Source organism: Culex quinquefasciatus, chromosome 2, assembly GCF_015732765.1.
Source record: "Culex quinquefasciatus strain JHB chromosome 2, VPISU_Cqui_1.0_pri_paternal, whole genome shotgun sequence".
NCBI classification, from domain to species: Eukaryota; Metazoa; Arthropoda; class Insecta; order Diptera; family Culicidae; genus Culex; species Culex quinquefasciatus.
Genome location: NC_051862.1, coordinates 67,473,938 through 67,497,373, shown reverse-complemented (window position 1 = coordinate 67,497,373; position 23,436 = coordinate 67,473,938). Strand labels below are relative to the sequence as shown.

At 37.4% G+C, this 23,436-nt stretch overlaps 3 protein-coding genes across 14 annotated transcripts in view; 2 read left to right on the top strand and 1 right to left on the bottom strand.

The window, feature by feature from the left end:
• Nucleotides 1-4,954, top strand: part of LOC6048682 (rab11 family-interacting protein 4B) — a 182,010-nt gene extending 177,056 nt beyond the window's left edge. For all 12 annotated transcript variants that reach the window (XM_038251558.1, XM_038251556.1, XM_038251552.1 and 9 more), the window contains one exon: nt 3,440-4,954. In XM_038251558.1, coding sequence (XP_038107486.1) covers nt 3,440-3,559 — 120 coding nt within the window. In that variant the 3' untranslated portion in view covers nt 3,560-4,954. The remainder of the gene's footprint in view (nt 1-3,439) is intronic.
• A 1,345-nt stretch (nt 4,955-6,299) lies between these two features.
• On the bottom strand, nt 6,300-9,379 carry LOC6048688 (protein lava lamp). Its single transcript, XM_038255258.1, has 2 exons — nt 7,379-9,379; nt 6,300-7,320 (listed from the first exon to the last, which is right to left on the bottom strand). The coding sequence occupies exons 1-2, from the start codon at nt 9,377-9,379 to the stop codon at nt 6,310-6,312; spliced, it is 3,012 nt and encodes a 1,003-aa protein (XP_038111186.1). The 3' UTR covers nt 6,300-6,309.
• Nucleotides 9,380-12,201: 2,822 nt separating this feature from the next.
• Nucleotides 12,202-13,158, top strand: LOC6048689 (cytochrome c oxidase assembly protein COX11, mitochondrial). The gene is made up of 2 exons (XM_001865533.2): nt 12,202-12,748; nt 12,807-13,158. The coding sequence occupies exons 1-2, from the start codon at nt 12,359-12,361 to the stop codon at nt 13,131-13,133; spliced, it is 717 nt and encodes a 238-aa protein (XP_001865568.2). The 5' UTR covers nt 12,202-12,358; the 3' UTR covers nt 13,134-13,158.
• The last annotated feature ends 10,278 nt before the right edge of the window (nt 13,159-23,436 follow it).

The window sequence follows — 23,436 nt, the reverse complement described above, 5'->3', positions numbered from 1 at the left end:
CCCAAGTCTCCATTAAATTTTGCGGGCTGGTCATACAAAATGGAAATGTAAATATATGAAAATCTGTACCTCGGGATGGGATTTTTGATCGATTTGGTGTCTTGAGCAAAATTGTAGATTAAAATTAGGACTTTTCGGAAAAAAATAGTTATCTCTTTAAAAAATTACCCATTTTATTATTTCACTTTTATCTTCTTATTTTTGGATATTTTTATGGGACTCAAAAATACATCTTTTGAGCCATAGTGCATGATGGCGCCTCGTGGCGCGGTGGTTAGCGGCTTCGGCTGCCGATCCCTAAGTTGCTATGGGGCGCGGTTTCGATTCCCGCCTTATCCTCCTGGCCTTCTATCGGATGGGGAAGTAAAACGTCGGTCCATTTGCGTAAAAGAGGTTTTGGGTGACTCACCACACATAACCTTCGGACGCCTAGAAATGAGCAGAAACTTGCAACAGAGACCACAAAAGACCCGGGGGTCGTTAATGTGGATTACTTTGCTTTTTTTTTTGCATGATGGCGCAAAATCTTCTTCCAGAGACACGATTTAAAAAAAAATCATTTTTGAAAAATATCGAAAATGCGTAAAAAAATTTCAAAAGCTAAATCAAATTTTCAATCTCGCCTGAATTTTTGATAAAGTGCACCGTTTTGAAGTTATAGTTACTTTTAGGTTATAATTTTGGTAATTTTTAACATTTTTCTTTTTTTCAATACTTTTTTAAGGAAAGCCAATCTGCATTTATTTTGGAATGCTGACAAAATTTTCCACAATTTTCTCTCTGAGACTTTAAAAATGTGACAATTAGTTTCAAGATACAGCCTCACACAGAATACGAATTGATGAAAATGAGTGTTTCTAAAAGTCATCTAATAAGCCTTTTATTTTCAACCGATGATATATCGGAAACTATTGTTTGGATTTTTAATAATAAAAAAAGAGAAACTTTTGTGATTTTTTCTAATCTCTTTATTAAAAAATACAGTCCAAATCGATAATCTGAGGTTCGATTATCAGAAATTTTGTATAGGGCCTTGGATAATCGAATCACAATTTTTTTTTTATTATTTGTTATTTTTTTGCTTTTAACATCAAATTCTTAATATGTGCCCCGTTTTAGTAAATTTTTTGAATGCCTTGAAAATTACTAAATGATTTCAAGACAATCAAGACAAAAATAAAAAAAATCGTGGTTCGTGATTTTTTTCCGAAGCCTTCGGGTAATCGAGTCTGGACTGTAATATCAAATATTTAAAATTTGGTCTGAAATAGGAAATAAAATGGGGGATCTCGTTTTATAACATTTGCTCTAGCCACGCCGTGATATGTACAAAACAGCATAAAATATCACAAAAATAACTCAATGTGTTATTTCATAAAGAGAGCTGAGTTGAAAATTTTTGCTTATATATTTTTTTAGATATCAATGCACAGTGTCCAGATCGCAAAATTAAGTGGAAAATGGATTTTCCGAAAAATGGTGAAGTTTTGGAGCTATGGTGTCTTCAAAAGAGTTGTTGCAAATAGAAAGGGGCAACTTTTGATTTGGTTGAAAATTAGCTCTCAGAATTGAGCCAAATTGTCAACAAATCGATTTTTGGTCATATTTTGGGAATAAATGATAATTTTACATGGAAACCCAAAATATGACCAAAAATCGATTTGTTGACAATTTGGCTCAATTCTCAGGGCAGATTCAGATTCAGTGGGCAAAATTACATGGAAAAACATATAATTGGAATATTTTCGAATTTCGTTAGGGTGGTCCCATATGGTTTTCCCTTGAAAATTAGACTTTTTCAAATGAAGATATCTCGAGTTTAAAGAAAAACACCCCTGAGATTTTTTCAGCGTTTGTAGTGCTGAAACTCCTCTTTCAAATGCAACCTGGCTCTTCAAATTTGGCTTGCGTCTTTTCGAGATATTTAAGTTTTAAATTTGCATCTTTTTTACCTTAAAATGGCTGTAACTTTTGACCCTTAAGTCAAAATTTACATGTCAAATAAGAAAAATGTTCGTGCCTCGAACATCACTTTGCTCGAAAACTTTACCCTGAATTTCCATATTCAAAAAACTGACTTTTGAAGGTTTGACGACGAAAAAATTCCCAAAAATATTCCTGAAAAGTTAGATTTTCAAAATCACCCTAATCGTGAACCACCCTAATTTTCAACCAAATCCAAAGTTGCCCCTTTATATTTGCAACAACTCTTCTGAAGACATCAAAGCTCCAAAACTTCACAATTTTTCGGAAAATCAATTTTCCACTTAATTTTGCGATCTGGACCACTGTGCAATGTTAATTCTACGAGTTATTTCTTTGATAACTTGTTTAAATTGGAGTTATAAAGATAAATCTTTGTTCCTGGAAACTTTAAATCAAAAATTTCGACAAAATGGTGGTGTTGAAGTATTCAGCAATTCCCCACGAAAACAAAAAAGAATAAAAATGTCCGATCGGGCTTAAAAATTTTCTGGGGCCTTGGCCGAAATAATAAGACCTGTATTTTTTTGTTTTGCCATGGCAATTTTCATCGATTTTCGCAAAAACTGTTTTCTCATATCTCGAAATAATGAAAACATAACTTCAACATTTTTGACATATTAAGTAAAGTTTTCCATGGAATCTGTTAAAAAATATTTTCAGACATAGACTCTTTGGTCCCGAGACCTTCAAAACAGCATTTTAAGTTTTTGTTCGACCTTTACAAATGTTAGGTTAGATATTTGAAACATCTATATATTTTTCCTTAAATGCCTATCTAATACCCTTTCGTTTGCGTCCAAGACAGCTAAAAACGGTTGAAATGGAGCGGAGTTATGATCTTTGAAAGATGTTATTTTTGCGAAAATCGGCGAAAATTGCCAATTTTCGAACCACCCTAACACGGCGTAGGTCACCCTAATGGCCAAATAAAAAAAGGGTCTTATTATCTCGACCAAGGAATCTCCAAACAAAAATTGAGCCCGATCGAACAACTTTTTTTCGAATCATGCTGCTTGTTAGGGAATTGCTGATTGATAAAATGCATTTTTGAATATAAAATGCTCTTACTTACTTACAACTCAAATTTTATTAAAATATGGTCGTAGAACTCTAATTTGATTTTAAAAGCGAGAAAATAAAAAATGAAAAAAATCAAACGAAACTGGCCCACTACCCTATCCCTATCAAGAATATTTTGTTTGGTCATAGGGAAGACCACCACTGCAGTCCCTTTTCAGAATGTAGTCCCGATTTTCCCCAGATGACAGTATTTTGCTATTCCAGTGGAAAAATTACTAACACAGGTACAAAATATATCAAAACATATATCTGGTGACTAAATTTTTCACAGCTTACACTGTACAGCGCACTTTTTAAACTAAAAACACTTTCGTAACCGCCCATCAACTGACGCAAACTAACAACCAATCTCTCCTACTTTTCATACTTGCAGCTCCAGATCGCATTCCAGGACAAGGAAGAGGAAAACCGCCGGCTAAAGCACTACATCGAGACGATCCTGCTGCAAGTGGTCGAAAACTACCCGCAGCTGCTCGAGGTGAAGGCAGCATAAGCATTTCGGGCTAAAGCCCCCCGAGTGTGGATTGCCTACTTATGCTTAACGTGATAGTTGCAACAAAAAGAAGAGAAAAACGGTCCTGTCCTGATTGTGGTTTTAAAAGCAGCAAGATGCGAGCAAGGATTTGCCCTCTATTTAAGTTATACGTGAATGTCCGTCGAAGAGAGCAAGCAGCAAGCTGAGAGAGAAGCAAACATCTTACAAGCAATATATTTTATATGTATTTAGAGTTTAGGAACTACACACAACCACACACTTTAGCTGTTAGACTCCCCCCTCTTTTGTGTTTAGTGTTTTCGCTAGAGAGAATATTTTTTTATATATTTGTATTTTTATATAAAACCATATTTTTCTTAGACTTTCCAACCATTCAAGTACTATTACCTTCGTCTAATCGTTTTTGTTTTATCAACGTTCAAACACTAGCAGAATCAGAAATTCTCCCCTCGAGAAAAGATTGTAAACAGAGTTGTTGAAATCCCCCGTAGGATAGATCAAATTGTAATTTGTTTGAAATCAAAATAACTCTTCTTTAATTTCCGAACCGTTGATTTAAAGTTTCCAACAGAGATCAATGCTCAATTCAAAATAATTGCGCAATTTACAAAGTGATATGAAGAACAAGTAGCCTTTTCTATGTATTGTGTACCCCATACAATTCCATTTTGTAAGCGCAGTTTTCGAACTGCTAAAAAGTAACGAAAAAACGAGAAGGTGCTCAGAATAAACTGTTTCAACTACATATTTCTCTATTGTTTCCCGTTTTACTAGCAGAGTTTGTGCACACTTACATTGCGATGTAAGTACTAGACATTTGAAGAAGAAGATAACGATTTTGTAAATATTGTTTCCCCACCCCTCCAAACTGATGCAAATATCTTACAGTTTTAGTTGTGTAAGGAAAAAGAAACCTTTGTAACCTGAGAAGAAGAAAAAAAACGTAAGAAAATAAATCAACATTACAGCAAAGTGCTATCGTTGGGCGTCTCATCAAAAAGAACGAATTTGTTTCGGTTGGACTACTTTTGGTCGTCAACTATCTATTTACAATCAAACCCCCTTTTTTGTAACCGTTCGTTTTTTGCCGTCGTCACAGTGGAAAGAATTTATCTTAATTTAACTGTTTTACAATTCGCGTGACGGCAAACGGAATATCAGCACTGATTGAGACAAAAAAAAACATGATGCATTAATATATATAAACTAACCCACACAAACAAAAAACATGTTAGCGTTGCGCGAGACTAGAATCTTGCGAGGATCATGTGTCGCGAAGAACAGTTTTAAATTGGATGCCAAAATAGCGTTCTACTACTACTACTACTACTACTAAACAGTACTGTGTATTAGTAATGTTGAAAGAAGGAAATAAAAATTGACTAAAGACTAGCTGGGTTTGTTTTATTGTATCTTTTTATAACTCCCTGAATAATATAATAACGATATTGTTTTGGTTTTAAAATACCCTCAACCTCGCCCTCAACAACTCAATCCCGGCTCTGAACCAAACAACTATTTTTTATCAATTTGTTTTTTTCTTAAGTTCTTTAAATTGCTTGGATTCCTAAACCATTTACCTTTCCAAAAACCGTCAATCCCCTTCCCGGGTAGACGGTAATAACAAAATTCATGCCATTTCAATAACAGATTCTGTTAAAATAACAAAAAGTGATATGGAATCTTCCTGAAAAATCCATTTTTGCATAAGAGTTTAATAACAGTTTATGTTATCATAACAAAATTTGTTATTGGTCTGATATTGGTTGAATGCCAACACAACTTTGGAATAACATTTTTTGTTATGGAAGAATAACTCCAATGATCGGATTAGTTGTTAAAATAACAAAAAATAATAACGGAGATTTGTTCGAAGAATAACTAAAAATGTTATTAGTCTGTTATTACAATAACAAACCAATATAAAAAAAATCATAACGACGAATAACAAATCTTGAATCAAACGAACGGGGTCACTTTTTAGTTTTACACCCCTTTTACACGGAGTTCACACAATCTACCAAACGTTTGTTTTGATAGTGTACGTGAGCGCCGTGTAAAAAGTGACAGTTCGTCACTTTTTAGTTTGACTTTGACCAACCAACGGGGTACACACTAAAAAAGTGTCAAACGAAAAAGTAACTAACCACCTGGGGTAGAGTGGACATTTTTAACCAATTTTGAATTTGAAATTTTTTTGAATATCTTGGGTTTGATGATATTACTAGCTCGCGTATATTTACAAATGTTTTGCAAAAAAAAAATTCTTCACGTTATTTTTGGCCTTTTTGCTTACTTACTTACATCTCCAACTTATCATTTCATTTATATGATTTAAAAAAGCGTGGAGGCGTACATTACAAAAATCATAGCATATTTATTTTTTCTTAAAATATAGGAATTGTTAATAAAAAACATAGCCACGGTTCATCCCTGACCGAAAAAAAATTTTTTTAAAAACATTGGTAAAGTCACAAAACAAAGTCAAATTTTACACCTTAACTTTTATAAAAATTGGAGAGTTTTTTTTTTGCTAATTTATGTCTTTTTCTGTCTCGGAGTAGAATTTTTAAGGATTTTTTTCATTTTATTCAAGTTCATACCAACTTTGGTAAAGACAGGTATTTATACTTGAGAAAAAATCAGTGTGCTTATAAAACTAGAATCAATACACACGATGCTGCAAAATCACGTTTTTTTTATTCAATCCAATTCATTACTCACTCACACAAAACCAAATCAACCCGTCACTCCTCCTTCCCTCCGAAAAAATCCTGCGACTTGAGCACATCAAACTTGAGCAGCAGCAAATCCGTATCGATGGTCCCATCCTCGTTCTCCGCAATATTTGGCACCATGTTGTAGGACGTTCCCGCCTCACCTAATCCACCACCACCCTCCACTCGATTCCGGTCCAGAAAGCTCTGCAACTGCCGCTCCACGTCCCCATCGAAAAAGTTATCCAACTTTCCAATATCTCTGCTACTTTGCTGCATCTCAAAATAGTTCGCCTCCAACTTGCGATCATCCGCCACCGATTCCGAGTTGTTGTGCGCCGCGGTCAGATAGTCTCCAATTTCCTGAGATCGCTCGCTGATCTTGCACAAGCTGCACCGCGTCGTCTGGAGGCGCTTCCTCAGCGATTGCAACTCTAGCCGTTCTTTGCTGAGTTCGATTTTGTCCTTGGACAGTCGATCTTCCCGGTCGGAAACCTCGCGGAACTGGCGCTGGACGAGTTGCATCTTGAGCTGCAGGTTCTGCTCGGCCCGCTTGATGCTCTTGAAGGCGTTTTCCGCGTTGTGTTCCTTCAGCTTGGCGGTCCCGATCGCCGTCTCCAGCTCGCTAGCTTTCGCTCGAACTTGGCTCTCCTGATCGAACAGCTCGCGCTTTTTGGCTTCAAACTGTCGCTGCAGCTGTAGCAAGCGTTCCCGCTCGAGTTCTGCTTGCCGGGACGCATCTTCCGCCACTTTGATGGAGGCGTTGATTTCCGCTCGGGACAGTTCCGTCTGATCTTTCTTTTGAATTTTGGCCAGCGTCTCCAGCTTGGCTTTCTCCTCCAGGATGGCTTGCCGTTCGTCGTGTACCTTTTGCATCAGCTTGGTGTGCTCCTCCAGCTGAAGTTGCTTGAGTTCTTCGATGCGTTTTTCTTCGCGAGCTGCCCGCTCGCGGTTGTACTCCTTTTCCTTTTCGAACGATTGCTTCTCGGATTCCAGCTTGACGAGCTTCTGCTGGTACGTCCAGTGGTCCTCGGAGGATGTCTGGAAAAGTTTGAATTATTGTTTTGTGTTTAGATAAAAAGTAAAAAAAAACTCTCACCCTGGTCAGCTCCGTCAGCTTCCCCTCCAGTGTCTCCACCAAATTCAACAACCGCAACTTTTCCTGCTCCGTCGACTCTTTGCTTCTCTCCAGCAGCCGTTGCTGATCTTCGAGCTCCTTCTCCTTACGCTTCAGCTGCTGTTCCTTCTCCTTTTGGGTGAACTCAATCTGCTCTTGCAGCGTATCCCTCAGCTGCTGCAAATCTCCGGAAGCATTTTCCAAGTAGTTTGACGCGCTTTTCAACATCGTCATGTACGACTGGTTGTCTTGCAGCACGGAAAACTCCAACAGTTTCGATTCGCGAATGTTGTTGATCATTTCGCGATGTTCTTGCTTCAGACCTTGCAAGCTTTCTTCGTGACTTGCTTTCAGCTTTTCGATCGCTGCACGATGTCCGTCTTCCATTTCTTTGATCTGTTTTGCATGATCGCTGATCAGCTGCTGCTTCTCATCTTCTAAACCTTCAAGTTTCGTCTTGTAGAAGTCTTCCAGGTTTTTGTTCTCTTGCTTTAGTCGAGCCTCCATGATTTTCAGACTATCCTCCAGGAATGCCATCTGCTTTTTGTAGCTCTGCTCGAGAAGAGTGATTTCCTGTTCGTGGTTGGCAGTGACGTTCGAGACAAGATCTTCGAGGCGAAGCTTCTCCAGTTCCAGTCGCTTGACATCCGACTGGAGTTCGATTGTGTTCAACGGATCTTCAACGGCTTCGACTCTTGTTTCTTTGGCGTTGATGAGATTATTCGATTCTTGTTGCAGTAACGGTGGGATCGTTACCGGTTGGGTCATCATCATCTGGATGTTGCTGTTGATGCGATCCTGTTGGCGCGAAATGACCTGTTCCAGCTGGTTGTGGCGCTGGATTTGTTTCTGAAGCAGTTCGTTGAATTGAGCCTCCTGACGTTGTAGAATCGACTGCTGCTTGTGCTGCATCTCGAGTAGGGCTTGTTCCTGGTTCTTCATCTGACTTGCAACCATGAGTTGGAATTCTTGCTGTTGCAGCGTGTTCAGCGCTCCTTGAGTTTCGTTGTTGAGGAGTTCCATGGTTTGGGCACTAGTGGCAATGTCCGGTTTGATGATGGTTTGGAAGGGAATCGAAGTTGGTTGTGGAGTTGGCATTGGAGGTGGTTGAGCAGGAACTATGATGGGTTGCTCCATAACCGGAGTCAAAGGCTTAGGGGCTTCCACTGTCTTTACGACTTCCGGTTCAACACGAGGCACCAAAACAGGTGGTGGATCATTTCCACTACTATCGTCATTCAAACCCAACCAATCGGAACCTTTCTTCACCGCCTTTGAATCTCTCCTCTGATCAAACTGATTCCCAAACAGTCCCAAAGGATCGTGCATAGCCGTAGATGACTTCCTTCTGCCACTCCGTCTCGGACCAGCCGGATTCCCACTCGGTGCGTAACCTCCCATTATAGTACTCTCAGTGGCCAGATTCTCCGAAGTCTCCGTTGACTGCCGGGACACCGTTTTACTCCCAGCAGGTTCCTCCTTCCCGATCCCCAGCGTTTGCTTGCCCCCCTTGTTCTGCTTAGAAGTAATCTCCTTGCTCGACGTAATTATCGGTCCCGCAAGTATATCGTCCAAAATGTTCGACTTCGATTTCGGTTTCTTCGGATCGAACCCCAAATCCGACAGCACATCACTATCATCGAACGTAATTTCCTTCTTCTTCTCCGGTTCCACCTTCTTCACCGGCGTGCTCGTCTTCCTCGCCTGGAAGCTGCCCAGACTCGACGGTTGACCGGAAGTCGCCGGTCGCGACGCCATCTCCAGCGAAGGATGCGTCTCCTTTTCAATCGTCGCCGTAGCAGGCTTTGCCGTAGGGGCGTCCGACTTGATGCCAAAGAGATCCTCCATTTTTGAGTGCTTCGTTTCCGGTTTGGCTGTGGGAGCCGATTTCGCCGGTTTCTTGGCGGGTTCGTTCCCGAACAGGCTGTCGTTGCTGCCATCGCTTAGGAGGCCGTCCAGCGGATCGTCCAGGTCGAAGTTCATGGCTTAAATTGGTCACAAGCTCTAATTGAAAACCACTTTTTGCAATAAATCAAACTAAGCTGGAAATTTCAAGAAAACAACGCTGTTTTGAATGCACGCGTGACCATGGGAACCAGAAACGCGTATGCCGACGGACTTGGCGCGCATGGATTCGTGCGCAGCACGTGGTTCACGATTTGAATGTGGCTAGCAGCAACGCCTCTGGCGGTAGCTAGCGGAAGTAAATCCCGTTTATAGTTGAAAAGGTTGGTGTCGCGGGTGATACAGCTGCTATAAAGTTATGTCTTCTAGAAATTATTTTAGTGATTTTTGCCAAGGGCTGAAAATTTGAATTGGGTACTAAAGCCCTATGTCAATTTTTATGTACAACGGTAAAAAACACGATTAAAAACCATTTCTGATCACTTTTTTTCATTTTAATGCAAAATTTTTTTTTGACAGGACAAAATTTTTTCGATGGATTAACTATGGTCCCTTTGGAACGAGCTGTCAAGTAGGAGCTTTTCTGTCAAGAAGGACCGCGAGGTTAATTTTTCAAAATTGATTTAAAAATCCATTCTAAACTCTTTGTGGTCGTACAAAGGGTCATTGTACTCAGAAAAATAAGCTTTATCGCTGTAAACAATAATATCAACAATCTAAGCTTCATTTTAGGACCCAATTGTGCTCCAAAAGATATAATTTTGATTGATCATCAAAATGGAACAAACTAAAAATATCAATACACTGAAAACCCAACCATGGTAGTTGCTACCATATTGTAGGGTTAAATTGAGAACACGCACCGACGTATTTTTGCTAAAAACATTCCGTGCTTGATTAACGCAGTCAATTTTACTATGTCGAGAGCTATATGGTAATTTTAACCCCCCTATGGTACATTTTACCATATTTGCGTTTACTTTTACGAAAAAGCCACAGTTAATTTAATAAGCAGCATTTTTAGCAAATGTTCTTAAAATTACCATGGTCGGGCTTTCAGTGTACCAAACTTAAAATTACCTTCCGCTGAAACAATGTAGTTTACTCTATTCCCATCGAAAAATAAAAAGAATGAGTTTTTCTTCAGCCAAGTACATATACTGGAAACACAACTTTTCGACACATCTTCGCGTCAAAAATGAATGATGAATGAGACTAACTGGACTAACATAATTTTTATTCTAATTTTTATTTACACAAAAAGCCTGGTACATTTTTTTTAAGTTTTTGTTACTCCCTGTCACTTGTCACATCCCTCTACGTTTAGAATAATTTTTAGCATATTTGGGGCTAGATTTGGGCTAATTCCAAAATATTTTGAATTTTTGATGTACAGTACCGCAAAAAGTTTGAAATTCTGGCTTGTAATTTCAATTATCATATTTTTTTTATGAATCCCCATCGACCTCGGCCAGAGTCAAAGGACAAAAACTTTGAAAAATGAGAAATCCAAAAGTAATTGGGTCCTAAAATGAAGCTTAGATTGCTGATATTATTGTTTACAGCGATAAAGCTTATTTTTCTGAGTACAATGACCCTTTGTACGACCACAAAGAGTTTAAAATGGATTTTTAAATCAATTTTGAAAAATTAACCTCGCGGTCCTTCTTGACAGAAAAGCTCCTGCTTAACAGCTGGTTCCAAGGGGACCATAGTTGATCCATCGAAAAAATGTTGTCTTGTCAAAAAAAAAATTTGCATTAAAATGAAAAAAGTGATCAGAAATGGTTTTTAATCGCGTTTTTTACCGTTGTACATAAAAATTTACATAGGGCTTTAGTACCCAATTAATAATTCTTTGGCCTGGTGCACAGTTTGTCCTAAAGTACTTTTAAAGTTATGCAAAAAAAACGGTTTCAGCTGAAGTCTGGAAGATTATAAAAGGGTAGTTTTTGTTAGAAAAGCCGTCACATTGAACATTTTCAGAATGGTATTTAAAATACCTTTCCAACGAGTCCAAAATATTGAAGATCTGACAACCATATCATTAGTTATAACACGGACGTGGTCCGTGGTTATAATCACTTGAGTGCTATTTATACACTTTTTCGATGCCGTATCTCAGATATTCTGACCATATCAAAAGTTAAAAGCATTTAACTGAGTATGTTTGCATAAATGCAAAAATAGCTAACTGAGAAAAACACAAGACAAATTTGTCCCACACATAAGGCTACGTGTTAGGTATTTGAGAAAAAAAAAACTGGCATTCCTGCTGATTTTTAGAACAAAATACTGGATGTTTTAGGCTTTTCTGAAAGAGCACACGATTTTGAACCAAAATGCATCTATAACTCAAAAGCGATGAAAATGCATATGGGTCGTTATGCGATCAGGGGCAGTTAAGTGTTTATTCACTTTTTTTTAAATAAAAATAAAAATAAATTAACAAAAAAATGTGTCGGTTTAAAAAAAAATTAAAAAGTTTTTGAAAAAATAAGAAATATTGATCCAAAAATTATGTCAACCGGAAAAATACAATAAGTTTCACCAATTTTATAGTGATACAAGCTCTTCCCGGCAAACTTCGTCCTGCCCTTTTTAGGTTTCCTGACGTATCTTGCTTGTTTGCTAATTCAGCCTCCTGTGATCAAAATTTGATTTTACGCAACTTTTCCCATACAATCTGCAGATCTTCCGGAATCGGTTCCGGAGTGGCCAAAGTTGTCACTCTTTAGCGTAAGAACCTTCCTTGGGCTTATACGAACCCAACGCAGAAAAGAGCGCTGCGATCCGACTTTCCGTTATCAACTGATGCGCGTTCGAACAAAACCATCGAAATTTTTTATATATATAGATTTTCTTATGCCATTTGTGCTCACTCCTGTTTTGACGTTTCTCGTGCTATAATTTGCTGTGATATAACCGCATACACAAATCACAAGCAAAATTGAAGAGATTACCACAAATTGTGCAAAAATCATGTTATTTCTATTAATTTTTACTTAGTTGTACTTTAAAATAGTGACAAAACGTAACAAATCCTCTCAGTTCACAATGCTGCTCAACGTGCTTGGCCGCTACAGCGGCCGGCTAGGCGGTCAAAGTTTGCTTCGGATTCCCCGCAATCCACCCACCAGCTGTGTCGCCCGGCTCATCGGTAGCAATCGCAACGCGGACGCCGCACGGAGGCACAAAATTCGCACCACAATCTACTACGTGGCCGCGGCCGGCGTCCTCACCGTTGGGATGAGCTACGCGGCCGTTCCGCTGTACCGGATGTTCTGCCAGGCGTACAGTTACGGCGGCACCACCGGCGTGGGACATGACGCCGAAAAGGTCGAAAGCATGAAACGAGTCCAGGACCGGGTGATTAAAATTCTGTTCAACGCGGACATTGGCGCTTCGATGCGGTGGAACTTTAAGCCTCAGCAGCCGGAGATTAGGGTGGGTTGTTGGAGTGTTCTTTGTAGGATTGCACGTTGATAATTGTTTCTCGTTTTAGGTTGTTCCTGGAGAAACGGCACTTGCTTTTTACACGGCCAAGAACCCAACCGATCATCCAGTCATAGGAATTAGTACCTACAATGTGATTCCCTTTGAAGCGGGCGCTTATTTCAACAAAATTCAGTGCTTTTGCTTTGAGGAGCAGCAGCTGAACCCGCACGAGGAGGTGGACATGCCGGTGTTCTTCTACATCGACCCGGAAATAATGGACGATCCCAAGATGGAGCTGGTAGATTCTATCACGCTGTCGTACACGTTCTTCGAAGCGAAGGAAGGTGTAAACTTCCAGATGCCAGTGTACGCCACGAAGCATGGTAGCAAATAAAGATTGTTGAATATTTTAAATTATTAAGCTGAGTTTGTTTTATCATGAAGGATTTAGCTTTTTTTGTAACAAAACTAGCTTAATCCACCTATGTGGTTGGAGCCTTCCTCACTCATTAACAACAATGGCTGATTTGATGGGGTTGTACACAAATTTCATCTATTTTTTAGATCCGGAATAAAAAAGTACATAAATATCACTTAAGTGACCATATCTCGAGACAGGGTTGCAAGATCTTCAATTTTTTGGACTTGTTGGAAAGGTTTTTTGATAACCTAACCAACGATGGGTCGGATAGTGGATCCGGACATAGTTTACAGACATTTAAGCGAGATCCGGCTGCCAAAAATAACATAAATATCACTTAAATGGCCATATCTCGAGACAGGGTTGCCAGATCTTCAATGATTTGGACTCGTTGGAAAGGTCTTTTGATAACCTAACCAACGATGGGTCGGATGGTGGATCCGGACATAGTTTACTTCCATTTAAGTGAGATCCGGCTTCAAAAAAGTACATAAATATCACTTAAGTGACCATATCTCGAGACAGGGTTGCCAGATCTTCAATGTTTTGGACTCGTTGGAAAGGTCTTTTGATAACCTATCCAACGATGGATCGGATGGTGGATCCGGACATAGTTTACATACATTTAAGTGAGATCCTGCTTCCAAAAAGTACATAAATATCACTTAAATGGCCATATCTCGAGACAGGGTTGCCAGATCTTCAATGATTTGGACTCGTTGGAAAGGTCTTTTGATAACCTAACCAACGATGGGTCGGATGGTGGATCCGGACATAGTTTACATCCATTTAAGTGAGATCCGGCTACAAAAAAGTACATAAATATCACTTAAGTGAGCATATCTCGAGACAGGGTTGCAAGATCTTCAACTTTTTGGACTTGTTGGAAAGGTTTTGTGATAACCTAACCAACGATGGGTCGGATAGTGGATCCGGACATAGTTTACAGACATTTAAGTGAGATCCGGCTTCCAAAAAGTACATAAATATCATTTAAGTGGACATATCTCGAGACAGGGTTGCCAGATCTTCAATGATTTGGACTCGTTGGAAAGGTCTTTTGATAACCTAACCAACGATGGGTCGGATGGTGGATCCGGACATAGTTTACATCCATTTAAGTGAGATCCGGCTTCAAAAAAGTACATAAATATCACTTAAGTGACCATATCTCGAGACAGGGTTGCAAGATCTTCAATTTTTTGGACTTGTTGGAAAGGTCTTTTGATAACTTAACCAACGATGGGTCGGATAGTGGATCCGGACATAGTTTACAGACATTTAAGTGAGATCCGGCTTCCAAAAAGTACATAAATATCACTTAAATGGCCATATCTCGAGACAGGGTTGCCAGATCTTCAATGATTTGGACTCGTTGGAAAGGTCTTTTGATAACCTAACCAACGATGGGTCGGATGGTGGATCCGGACATAGTTTACATCCATTTAAGTGAGATCCGGCTACAAAAAAGTACATAAATATCACTTAAGTGACCATATCTCGATACAGGGTTGCCAGATCTTCAATGTTTTGGACTCGTTGGAAAGGTCTTTTGATAACCTATCCAACGATGGATCGGATGGTGGATCCGGACATAGTTTACATACATTTAAGTGAGATCCTGCTTCCAAAAAGTACATAAATATCATTTAAGTGGACATATCTCGAGACAGGGTTGCCAGATCTTCAATGTTTTGGACTCGTTGGAAAGGTCTTTTGATAACCTAACTAGGGATGGGTCGGGAGGTGGATCCGGACATAGTTTACATACATTTAAGTGAGATCCGGCTACAAAAAAGTACATAAATATCACTTAAGTGACCATATCTCGAGACAGGGTTGCCAGATCTTCAATGTTTTGGACTCGTTGGAAAGGTCTTTTGAAAACCCATCCAACGATGGGTCAAATGGTGGGTCCGGACATAGTTTACATACATTTGAGTGAGATCCGGATATATGTGAAAACACATTTTTATACATAACTTTTGAACTACTTATCGAAACTTCAATCTGTATAAAACTCGATCTATGGGACCAAGTCGAATGCAACAGGTTCGGGTCAAATCGGTTCAGCCAGTGCCGAGAAACATGAGCTAGTTTGTTGGTCACATACATACATACACACACACATACACACACACATACACACAGACATTTGTTCAGTTTTCGATTCTGAGTCGATATGTATACATGAAGGTGGGTCTACGACGTTTTTATACAAAGTTCATTTTTAGAGCAGGATTATAGCCTTACCTCAGTGAGGAAGGCAAAACAATATATATTTTAAGAAATTTTGAACCACCATGAGTTTCCATCGGAAATAATCTTTAGCTGTTTTCAATGGAAACGCAAGATATTTTGTATGGAGAAGCATGGTGCTTTAAAAATCTTACGTTTTGTAATACCAGAAGATTTTCGGTCGATGGTTTCCTCACATATACTTTGGAGGTCTTTTCTTGCCAAGATTGACCGAGTAGGCGTCCGAAGGCTTGAATGGAAGGGGGGGAGCACCAAACCTCTCTTTTCAACACCAAGGACCCCGGGATTCGAAATGACGACCTATGGATTCCTAATCCAACCGGCGAACAGCGGCACCAACCAAGCAATAGGGTGCTAAAGCCCTATAAAAATGTGTATGTACAATGGTAAAAAACACGATTAAAAGCCATTTCTGATTTTCATTTTCGCGCAAAAAAATTGACAAGAAAAGTGTTTTGAATGGATCAGCTAGCTATGGTCTTTTTTTAAATTGATTTTTTAGAATAATTTAGAACCGTACTTTCTTCGAGAGAGTTGTTAAGGACAATGCAAACTTTTATCGCTTTGCGCCAATCGTAGACATAACCAATCGTTCTCAATTTTCGGGAGTTTATTCGGTGTACCGTGCGGATTTTCAACAATCTTCGTGGATATTTAAAAGGCCGGGGTTTTCTCACGGATTTTTGCCTTCCTCACCTCACTAAGGAAAGGCTATAAAATCACTCGAGAAATTAACTCCATAATTTGACCCACCTTCACGTACACATATCGACTCAGAAACAAATTCTGAGCAAATGTATGTGTGTGTGGTGGGATGTTGATCAAAAATATTGCACTGGATTATCTCGATACAGGCTCAACCGATTTTGTCCGTTTTGATGTCGATCCGTCTTGGGGTCCCGTAGGTCGCTATTGAAGATTATGAAGTTTAGTTAAGTACTTCAAAGTTATCTAAAGTTCGGATGATTGTAAAAAGGGTAGTTTTGTAAGGAAACCTATCGTGTTATACATTTTTAGATTTTGCCTTTCTAACGAGTCCAAAACATTGAAGATCTGGCAACCCTGTCAAAAGTTACAACCACTGAAGTATTTTTTATACACTTTTATCAGGCTCGTGTCCATTGTGCGTCCCATTGATAGAGAGGTAATCAAAAGACCCTTCCAACGCGCCAAAATAAATTAAAGATCTGACAACCCTATCAAAAGTTATCAACAATTAAGTGTTAATTTAACACTTATCAGAGGCTAGATCTCAAATATTTTGATGAAAATATTGTCCAGATCTGTCAAGCGACCCATCGTTGGAGAACAGGGGTAATCAAAGTATTTAAATGGTGAGCCAAATTTTAAGCTCACATAAGCTTGCGGCCCAAATGACAAAAAAATTGAAAAAATAAAATAAAAATATTCAATCCACAAAATTGAAAAAAAAATCATCGAAAGATTAGAATTTTTTTGAAATTTCAGTTAATTTTAGAACATTTTCGTCATTTATATATTTGTTATTGAATTGTTGTAATTTCATCAAAATCAAAAAAGCAAAACAAATATTATGCATCTGATTTTCATTGCAACTTCTTAGCCTCAACAAGCAATGAAATCAATAAAATATTTTTGACTAAATAATATCGTGATTTCACAAATATAAAGAAAATTAAAATGTATTTAATTGAATGCACTTCTATTTCAACTGACTTTGTTTTAATATTTTTTTTAAATATATTTTAGAAGAGGTGACACAAACTTTGTGAAAATGCGTTGTTCTATTTTTAAATAATGTGCAAGTTTAATGATAAATCGTGGCTCATATATTTTTCAATAAAATTTCAATAAATTTCATTCAGCCTTAATCAGAAGTTAGGTAATCAGATCCGTAACCCACACGTTATGAGTTCAAATCACTCGGTGGAATGTTCTAATTGCGGAATAAGTTTGAGGCCCAGATAATAAAAAATCGTACGTAATGATTTTTGAATAATTATGTACACATATTTTAGCTCTTTACAGTTTCCTGCTTTAATCAAATTTGAAAGTTCTTCAACTCATTTCCAAAAATGTTTGATAAAGAATCGGCAAAATTTACTTTTTTCAATCACATTTGAGCTTGTCACGTGTTTCAATAACATAGATTGATCAACCCAATATTTGTTTCATATAACCGGGATCAAAGTATGGAAAAATCATTAGTTTTATATTAAGAAAAAATAATCCTAATTTTTAAGAATTATAAAATCATTTACAAATGCTCTAAGGGGCCATTTTACATTACCATTCAAAATGGCTCCGCGGGCCACAAAAAATCACCTCGCGGGCCACGATTGGCCCGTGGACTATACTTTGGTCACCCCTGAAGAAACGTTTTCTTATAATACGGATTTGTACGGAATTTCAATGATGACAACAACAACTTTCAAAATTGAATTGCTTCATAATGATATTATAGATAGTGTTCAATTCAATGTTGAATATCAATACTTGACACATTTATCCAATAAAAGATCCGGAAGAACATAATGATTTGATTTGATGTTCTGTTTTCTAATGAAAATGAAAAAAATACCTTAAATCTAAAAATTTCAATCTGATAGATTTTTTTAAGTCTATTAGTTTAAAATCTTGTAAAATCTTTTTTCCAAATAAACGTTTTTTTCACATTTAGCCCGCAAGCTCATGTGAGCTTCAAATCTGGCCCGCTATATAAAAAATTTGGGCACCCCTGATCTGGAAGGAGACGTGATCCTTAGCGTGGATGATGCTATTGCTGGAAGAGTACTTCCGTTGGCAGCAAAGATCAACGAATTACCTGGCGTCGTTCTCCATTATGATGTTTTTTTTCCAGTGTGCTGGTGATTTCTATCACTACAACATTTAACATTTTTTTTTAAAATAACCTATATAAATAAAAAAAGTGAATTTTGGCAGCCATTTTTACAGATTTTTTTTTAGCAAAACTCAGCAATGTAAAGTTTAAATCTCTTAAATATTCTTAGCTCCATGCAAAAATGTAAAAAAAAAATCTCATTCATACACGCGATTCTTTCACCAGCCTCCTAATTAGCCAATTCCAGCTTGGCATCAAAGCGGACGCGTGCTACCATAGTGTGAATAACATAATTTGCCGGCGTGACTTAAAAAGGTGCTGCTCCACAAAACACACACACAGAAAAATGCACCACCCAGAGGGAATTCACAGTCAAAAAGATGTTTGCACCTTTGGTGAGCTGCACCACCACAAACGGGGCACATTCACAGGGTGAGAACACTCCATCCACACACCTGAGAACAGGTGAAAGCATTTCACTCAACACGTTCGCTTAGAGCGTGAACTAACTGCATTTGGGTTGGGCACTTTTGGGTGGTCCTAATTATAATAACATTTTGTAATACTTTTATTCAATACCCATTTTTTTAATTTCATAATGTTATTTTAATAATTCTTTGCAATAATTTACAACACTACGAAATATAGTTTGTGTAAATGTTTCAAGAACCCCCTAATTGAAAATTACCAGTAAAAACGCCTCTCGATTATTCACAGTCTCGCGCTCGTTTTGTTCACCGCCTAGAATTAAACTCATGCACATACACAAACCTTCTTTTGGGCAAAAATCTAGCGCGATGTGTTATGCTTTTGAGGTTGATGTGGAAAATTATGTGGTTTTCCGTGTAATTTGTAAGTGCCTCTTTAGCCAACCACCCCCTTTTGGCCCTTCATACGGCAGTAATTTGAAGATGCTCCCTTTGAGTCTGAGCCACTGTAATTCTAGGCAACCGCTACATAGGTCATCCTTGTGGCCCTGTTGGTTATCACATCAAATCAAATCAATTTGTAAGTGCCTCTTTAGTTTTTGTATTTGGAAGGCTCGCTGAAAGAGCTTTTCTAGTTATCGCGAATATGGCTGTAAAATATTAAACCAGCTACACAGAAAAAAAAATGATGGTAATATTCATCAGGAAATGGTGACAGATTTTGTGGCAAAAAAATTGATTAATTTTACCCCTGAAAATGATGAATTTTCATCAGTTTTTGATAAATATTCATCTGGTTCACATTTTTACACATTTTTTATGTAATATTACTCAAAAAAAGAGTTAATATTCAACCTATCAAATTTTCAACATTCCAAAATTCAACTTTTTTTTTCTGTGTACCGTAATCTGGGGTGAATCGGGACTACAGTCTGAATAGGGACAGCAGTTTTTAGAGCACTTAAAGCTTTTAAATTTGGAAATGGATGTACACATTTTGTTGGCCTGAGTCTGTTCTAACCGAAACCAACCAGAAAAATCAAAATTTAGTGCTCCAACATGATTAAAACTGCTGTCCCGATTCGCCCCACGTGTCCCGATTGACCCCAGTTTACGGTAGTTTAAAATCCTTGTTTCAAGAAAATTTGGCACGTTCCAATACGTTCAAAATACACAAAAATATGTTGATTCGGTTGAAATCCAAAATTAATAAAAGTGACGTACAGTTGAGCATAAACCCAACCAATTACATTTTTCTGTAGTGATTTGTATACTCAATGAACCTACACAGAAAAAATGATGGTAATATTCATCAGGAAATGGTGACAGATTTTGTGGCAAAAAATGATTAATTTTACCCCAGAAAATGATGAATTTTCATCAGTTTTTGATGAATATTCGTCAGGTTCACATTTTTACACATTTTTTATGTAATATTACTCAAAAAAGAGGTAATATTCAACCTACCAAATTTTCAACATTCCAAAATTCAACTTTTTTTTCTGTGTAGAAACATTTCTCGAAAAAGGATTTATCAAAATAATGAACTGAATATAAAAAAACATTGCGGTTTTTGGGAAAGAGTGTGCAATTTTATCAGAAAATCTCCCAAAATAATCCAATGAAACCTTCATAACTTTTTTCCCTTATGTTCAATCACGCGTACTCCAGAAAAAATGTTCCCTGCATCATTTCCCATAACAAATGTTATGATGTGAAGTATAAATCATGACCATGTGAACGTACACGCAGAAAAAAGAATTATCAATTCGATAAATTTCTGACATCAATTCGATAAATAAAATTATCGGTTGGCAACCAATAATTTATTTTATCAAATTTGATAAGATTTCTTATCAATTTGATAAATGTAATTTATCAATTTGACAAAACAATTATCGAAATGAAAAACGTCATCGATGGAACGTCAAAAGCAAAATTTGTCAAATTGATAAAACAATTTATCATTTTGATAAATCATTTTATTAAAACTATAAATGTTTTTTTCAAGATGAAAATTGTATTTATCGTTATTACGCAGGTCATTTTTTGTACTTCTGAAAAATTGAACTCAAACATTTTTTTTTTGCTTAAAAAAAATTCATTTATTTACATAAATTTGTGTTTTTACCATGTACATTACGTTATTTCCATCCTGCGCTGGTGCACCAACAATCTCGCATACACCAAACTCTTAAAAGGTCAATCGGTTGCTTTTGGTCATTGCCGCCTTTTGCGCTGGAATGTTTCGACTCTCCAGGCTGGCTCGAACATTCTTAGTGACCGATTCTTCAACAAATAGCAGCCAAGTGCTTCTGAGGTGTACCTCGGGTGAGATTTATCTGAAAAAATGAAAATAGATAGATTCCTCTGTTACTGTTTTCTCTACCTCCGGTTCTGGTGCTAGCGGACTTGTCGTTGCGAAGTGACCATCTTTACCTTAACTTTTGAGGTTCCCGGTTTCTACTGGAAGCCGCAACAGCAGGGATAGCGCTAATGGTGGCATTCCCGGCTTTATATACTTCTTCCAGTACGCTTTTCGCTGGGTAGCTTCAGAGGAGACTGTGTTTTTGACTGACTCGCCGCACGGTTTTCACGGGTTTCGAGGACAAAATCTCCGGATACAGCGGCTTTGCATCGAAACAGGTTCCACATTTGTTTTGTTTATGTTTCGAATGACAGGAGAAAACGTGCTCACGAAAAATCAAGCTATAATTGAATTTATCAAACTAACAATAAAAATTATCGTTTTGATATTAATAATTTATCAACACGATAAACCAAGGTTATCAAATGAATAACTAAAAATTATTAATTTTGATAATGTTATTTATCAAATTGATAAGACTGAATTTTTCTGCGTGTATAACAAAACAATATTGAAATAGGCGAAATTTCGTCCCGTAGGAAAAATGTTCAAAAACTTCAAACGAGGATAAATTAAATTTTTACGACCAAAGATTTTCGTTTAACCCGCAAAAGAATGGGGATGTTCCACACTTTCATATGTATAAGATAGTTTTCTTGCTATTTTTCAAAAAATACTACCCCCCCCCCCCCCAAAAAAAAAGATTCCGTGGGCCGCCATCTTGGATTTAAAAATTCTAAATCACTTTAAAGCATGTTTGGTTATTCAAGCTTAATAATCAAAAACAAGAAAAATATTTTCAGATACGAGCTCCTTGGTCCCGAGACATTCAAATAGGCAAATGAAATTTTTATACACAGCAAAAAAAGTTAAATGTTGGAATGTTGTAAATTTGGTAGGTTGAATATTAATGCTTATATACAGCAATTCCCCACGAAAACAGCATGATTCGAAAAAAAAGTTCTCCGATCGGGCTCAAAATTTTTCTGGGGGATCCTTGGCCGAAATAATTAGACCCGTATTTTTTTGTTTGGCCATTAGGGTGACCTACGCCGTGTTAGGGTGGTCCGAAAAATGGCAATTTTCATCGATTTTCGCAAAAACCACTTTTTTCAAAAAATCATATCTCCGCGCCATTTCATCCGATTTTAGCTGTTTTAGACGAAAAAGAAAGGTGATCAGTTTGGCTATTTGGGAAAAATAGTAAGAAGTTTCGAAAATCTAGCTTAACATTTGAAAAGGTCATATGAAAACTTAAAATGCTGTTTTGAAGGTCTCGGGACCAAAGAGCCTATGTCTGAAAATATTTTTATCGGATTCCTCGGAAAATTTCACATAACATATCAAAAAATGGTGAAGTTATGTTTACGACACTCTGAGATACGATTTTTTGAAAATAAAAACTGTGTTTTTCGACGCGCCACGCGCAAAAATTGGAAAATGACGAAAACGGGAAAAAATCGACTTTTTTCACTAAAACTGCGATAACTTTAGAATTTCAGCGATGACCTATACATGTTAGGGTACTAAAATTTTAAAAGAAGTAATTAAAAGACGCAACTTTTGGTACCATAACATCTATAGGTCATCGCTGAAATTTGCCATTTTTTGGACCACCCTAACACGGCGTAGGTCACCCTAATGGCCAAACAAAAAAATACGGGTCTAATTATTTCGGCCAAGGATCCCCCAGACAAATTTTGAGCCCGATCGGAGAACTTTTTTTTTCGAATCATGCTGTTTTCGTGGGGAATTGCTGTATAACTAATATTACTGAAAACATGTGTAATAATGTGTACCTGAAAGCGATGACAATTCACCACATTTTTTTGACACAAAATTTGTCACCATTTTCTGATGAATATTACCATCATTTTTTTCTGTGTAGGACATTTTCGAATATTCAGCTAGCCTTTTTCTAACCTCAACATATTTTTACCATAAAAGTCCAACTAATAACCATTCTTTTGAAATGTGGCGCTCTAGAATTGGTTCAGCTGTTCCGGAGTTATGATTTTTTGATAAATGTGTTTTTTGCGAAAATTGACGAAAAACGCCATTTGAACCACCCTATTTTGTATAAAAGGCACCCAACCTAAATTTCTGATCTCCTCAAAAATTTTCAGAAATAGTCAAACTCCAAATCAGTTTTGAAAAGAAATACTTTTTAACATGATTGAAAGTAGTGTTCATTACAATTATGATTGACTATAAACAGGAATTACAGGAAAAGTAAGTAGTTTCCCAATAAAAAAAAGAAATGCTAAACGCAAAAAAATGTGCAAGAACATTAATTAAAGAAAACAATTTTTAATCATAATTTAATAAAAAATCTGTAAATAATAACTTTGAATTCTTCTAAATATCTTAATTCGAAGAAATTTTAAAAATCTATTTGAG

Coding starts and splice junctions, on each gene's coding strand:
- LOC6048688 (XM_038255258.1), bottom strand. CDS start 9,379: ATGAACTTCGACCTGGACGATCCGCTGGACGGCCTCCTAAGCGATGGC. Junction 7,321..7,378: donor AGCTGACGGAGCTGACCAGG/GTGAGAGTTTTT, acceptor AAACTTTTCCAG/ACATCCTCCGAGGACCACTG.
- LOC6048689 (XM_001865533.2), top strand. CDS start 12,359: ATGCTGCTCAACGTGCTTGGCCGCTACAGCGGCCGGCTAGGCGGTCAA. Junction 12,749..12,806: donor CTCAGCAGCCGGAGATTAGG/GTGGGTTGTTGG, acceptor TTCTCGTTTTAG/GTTGTTCCTGGAGAAACGGC.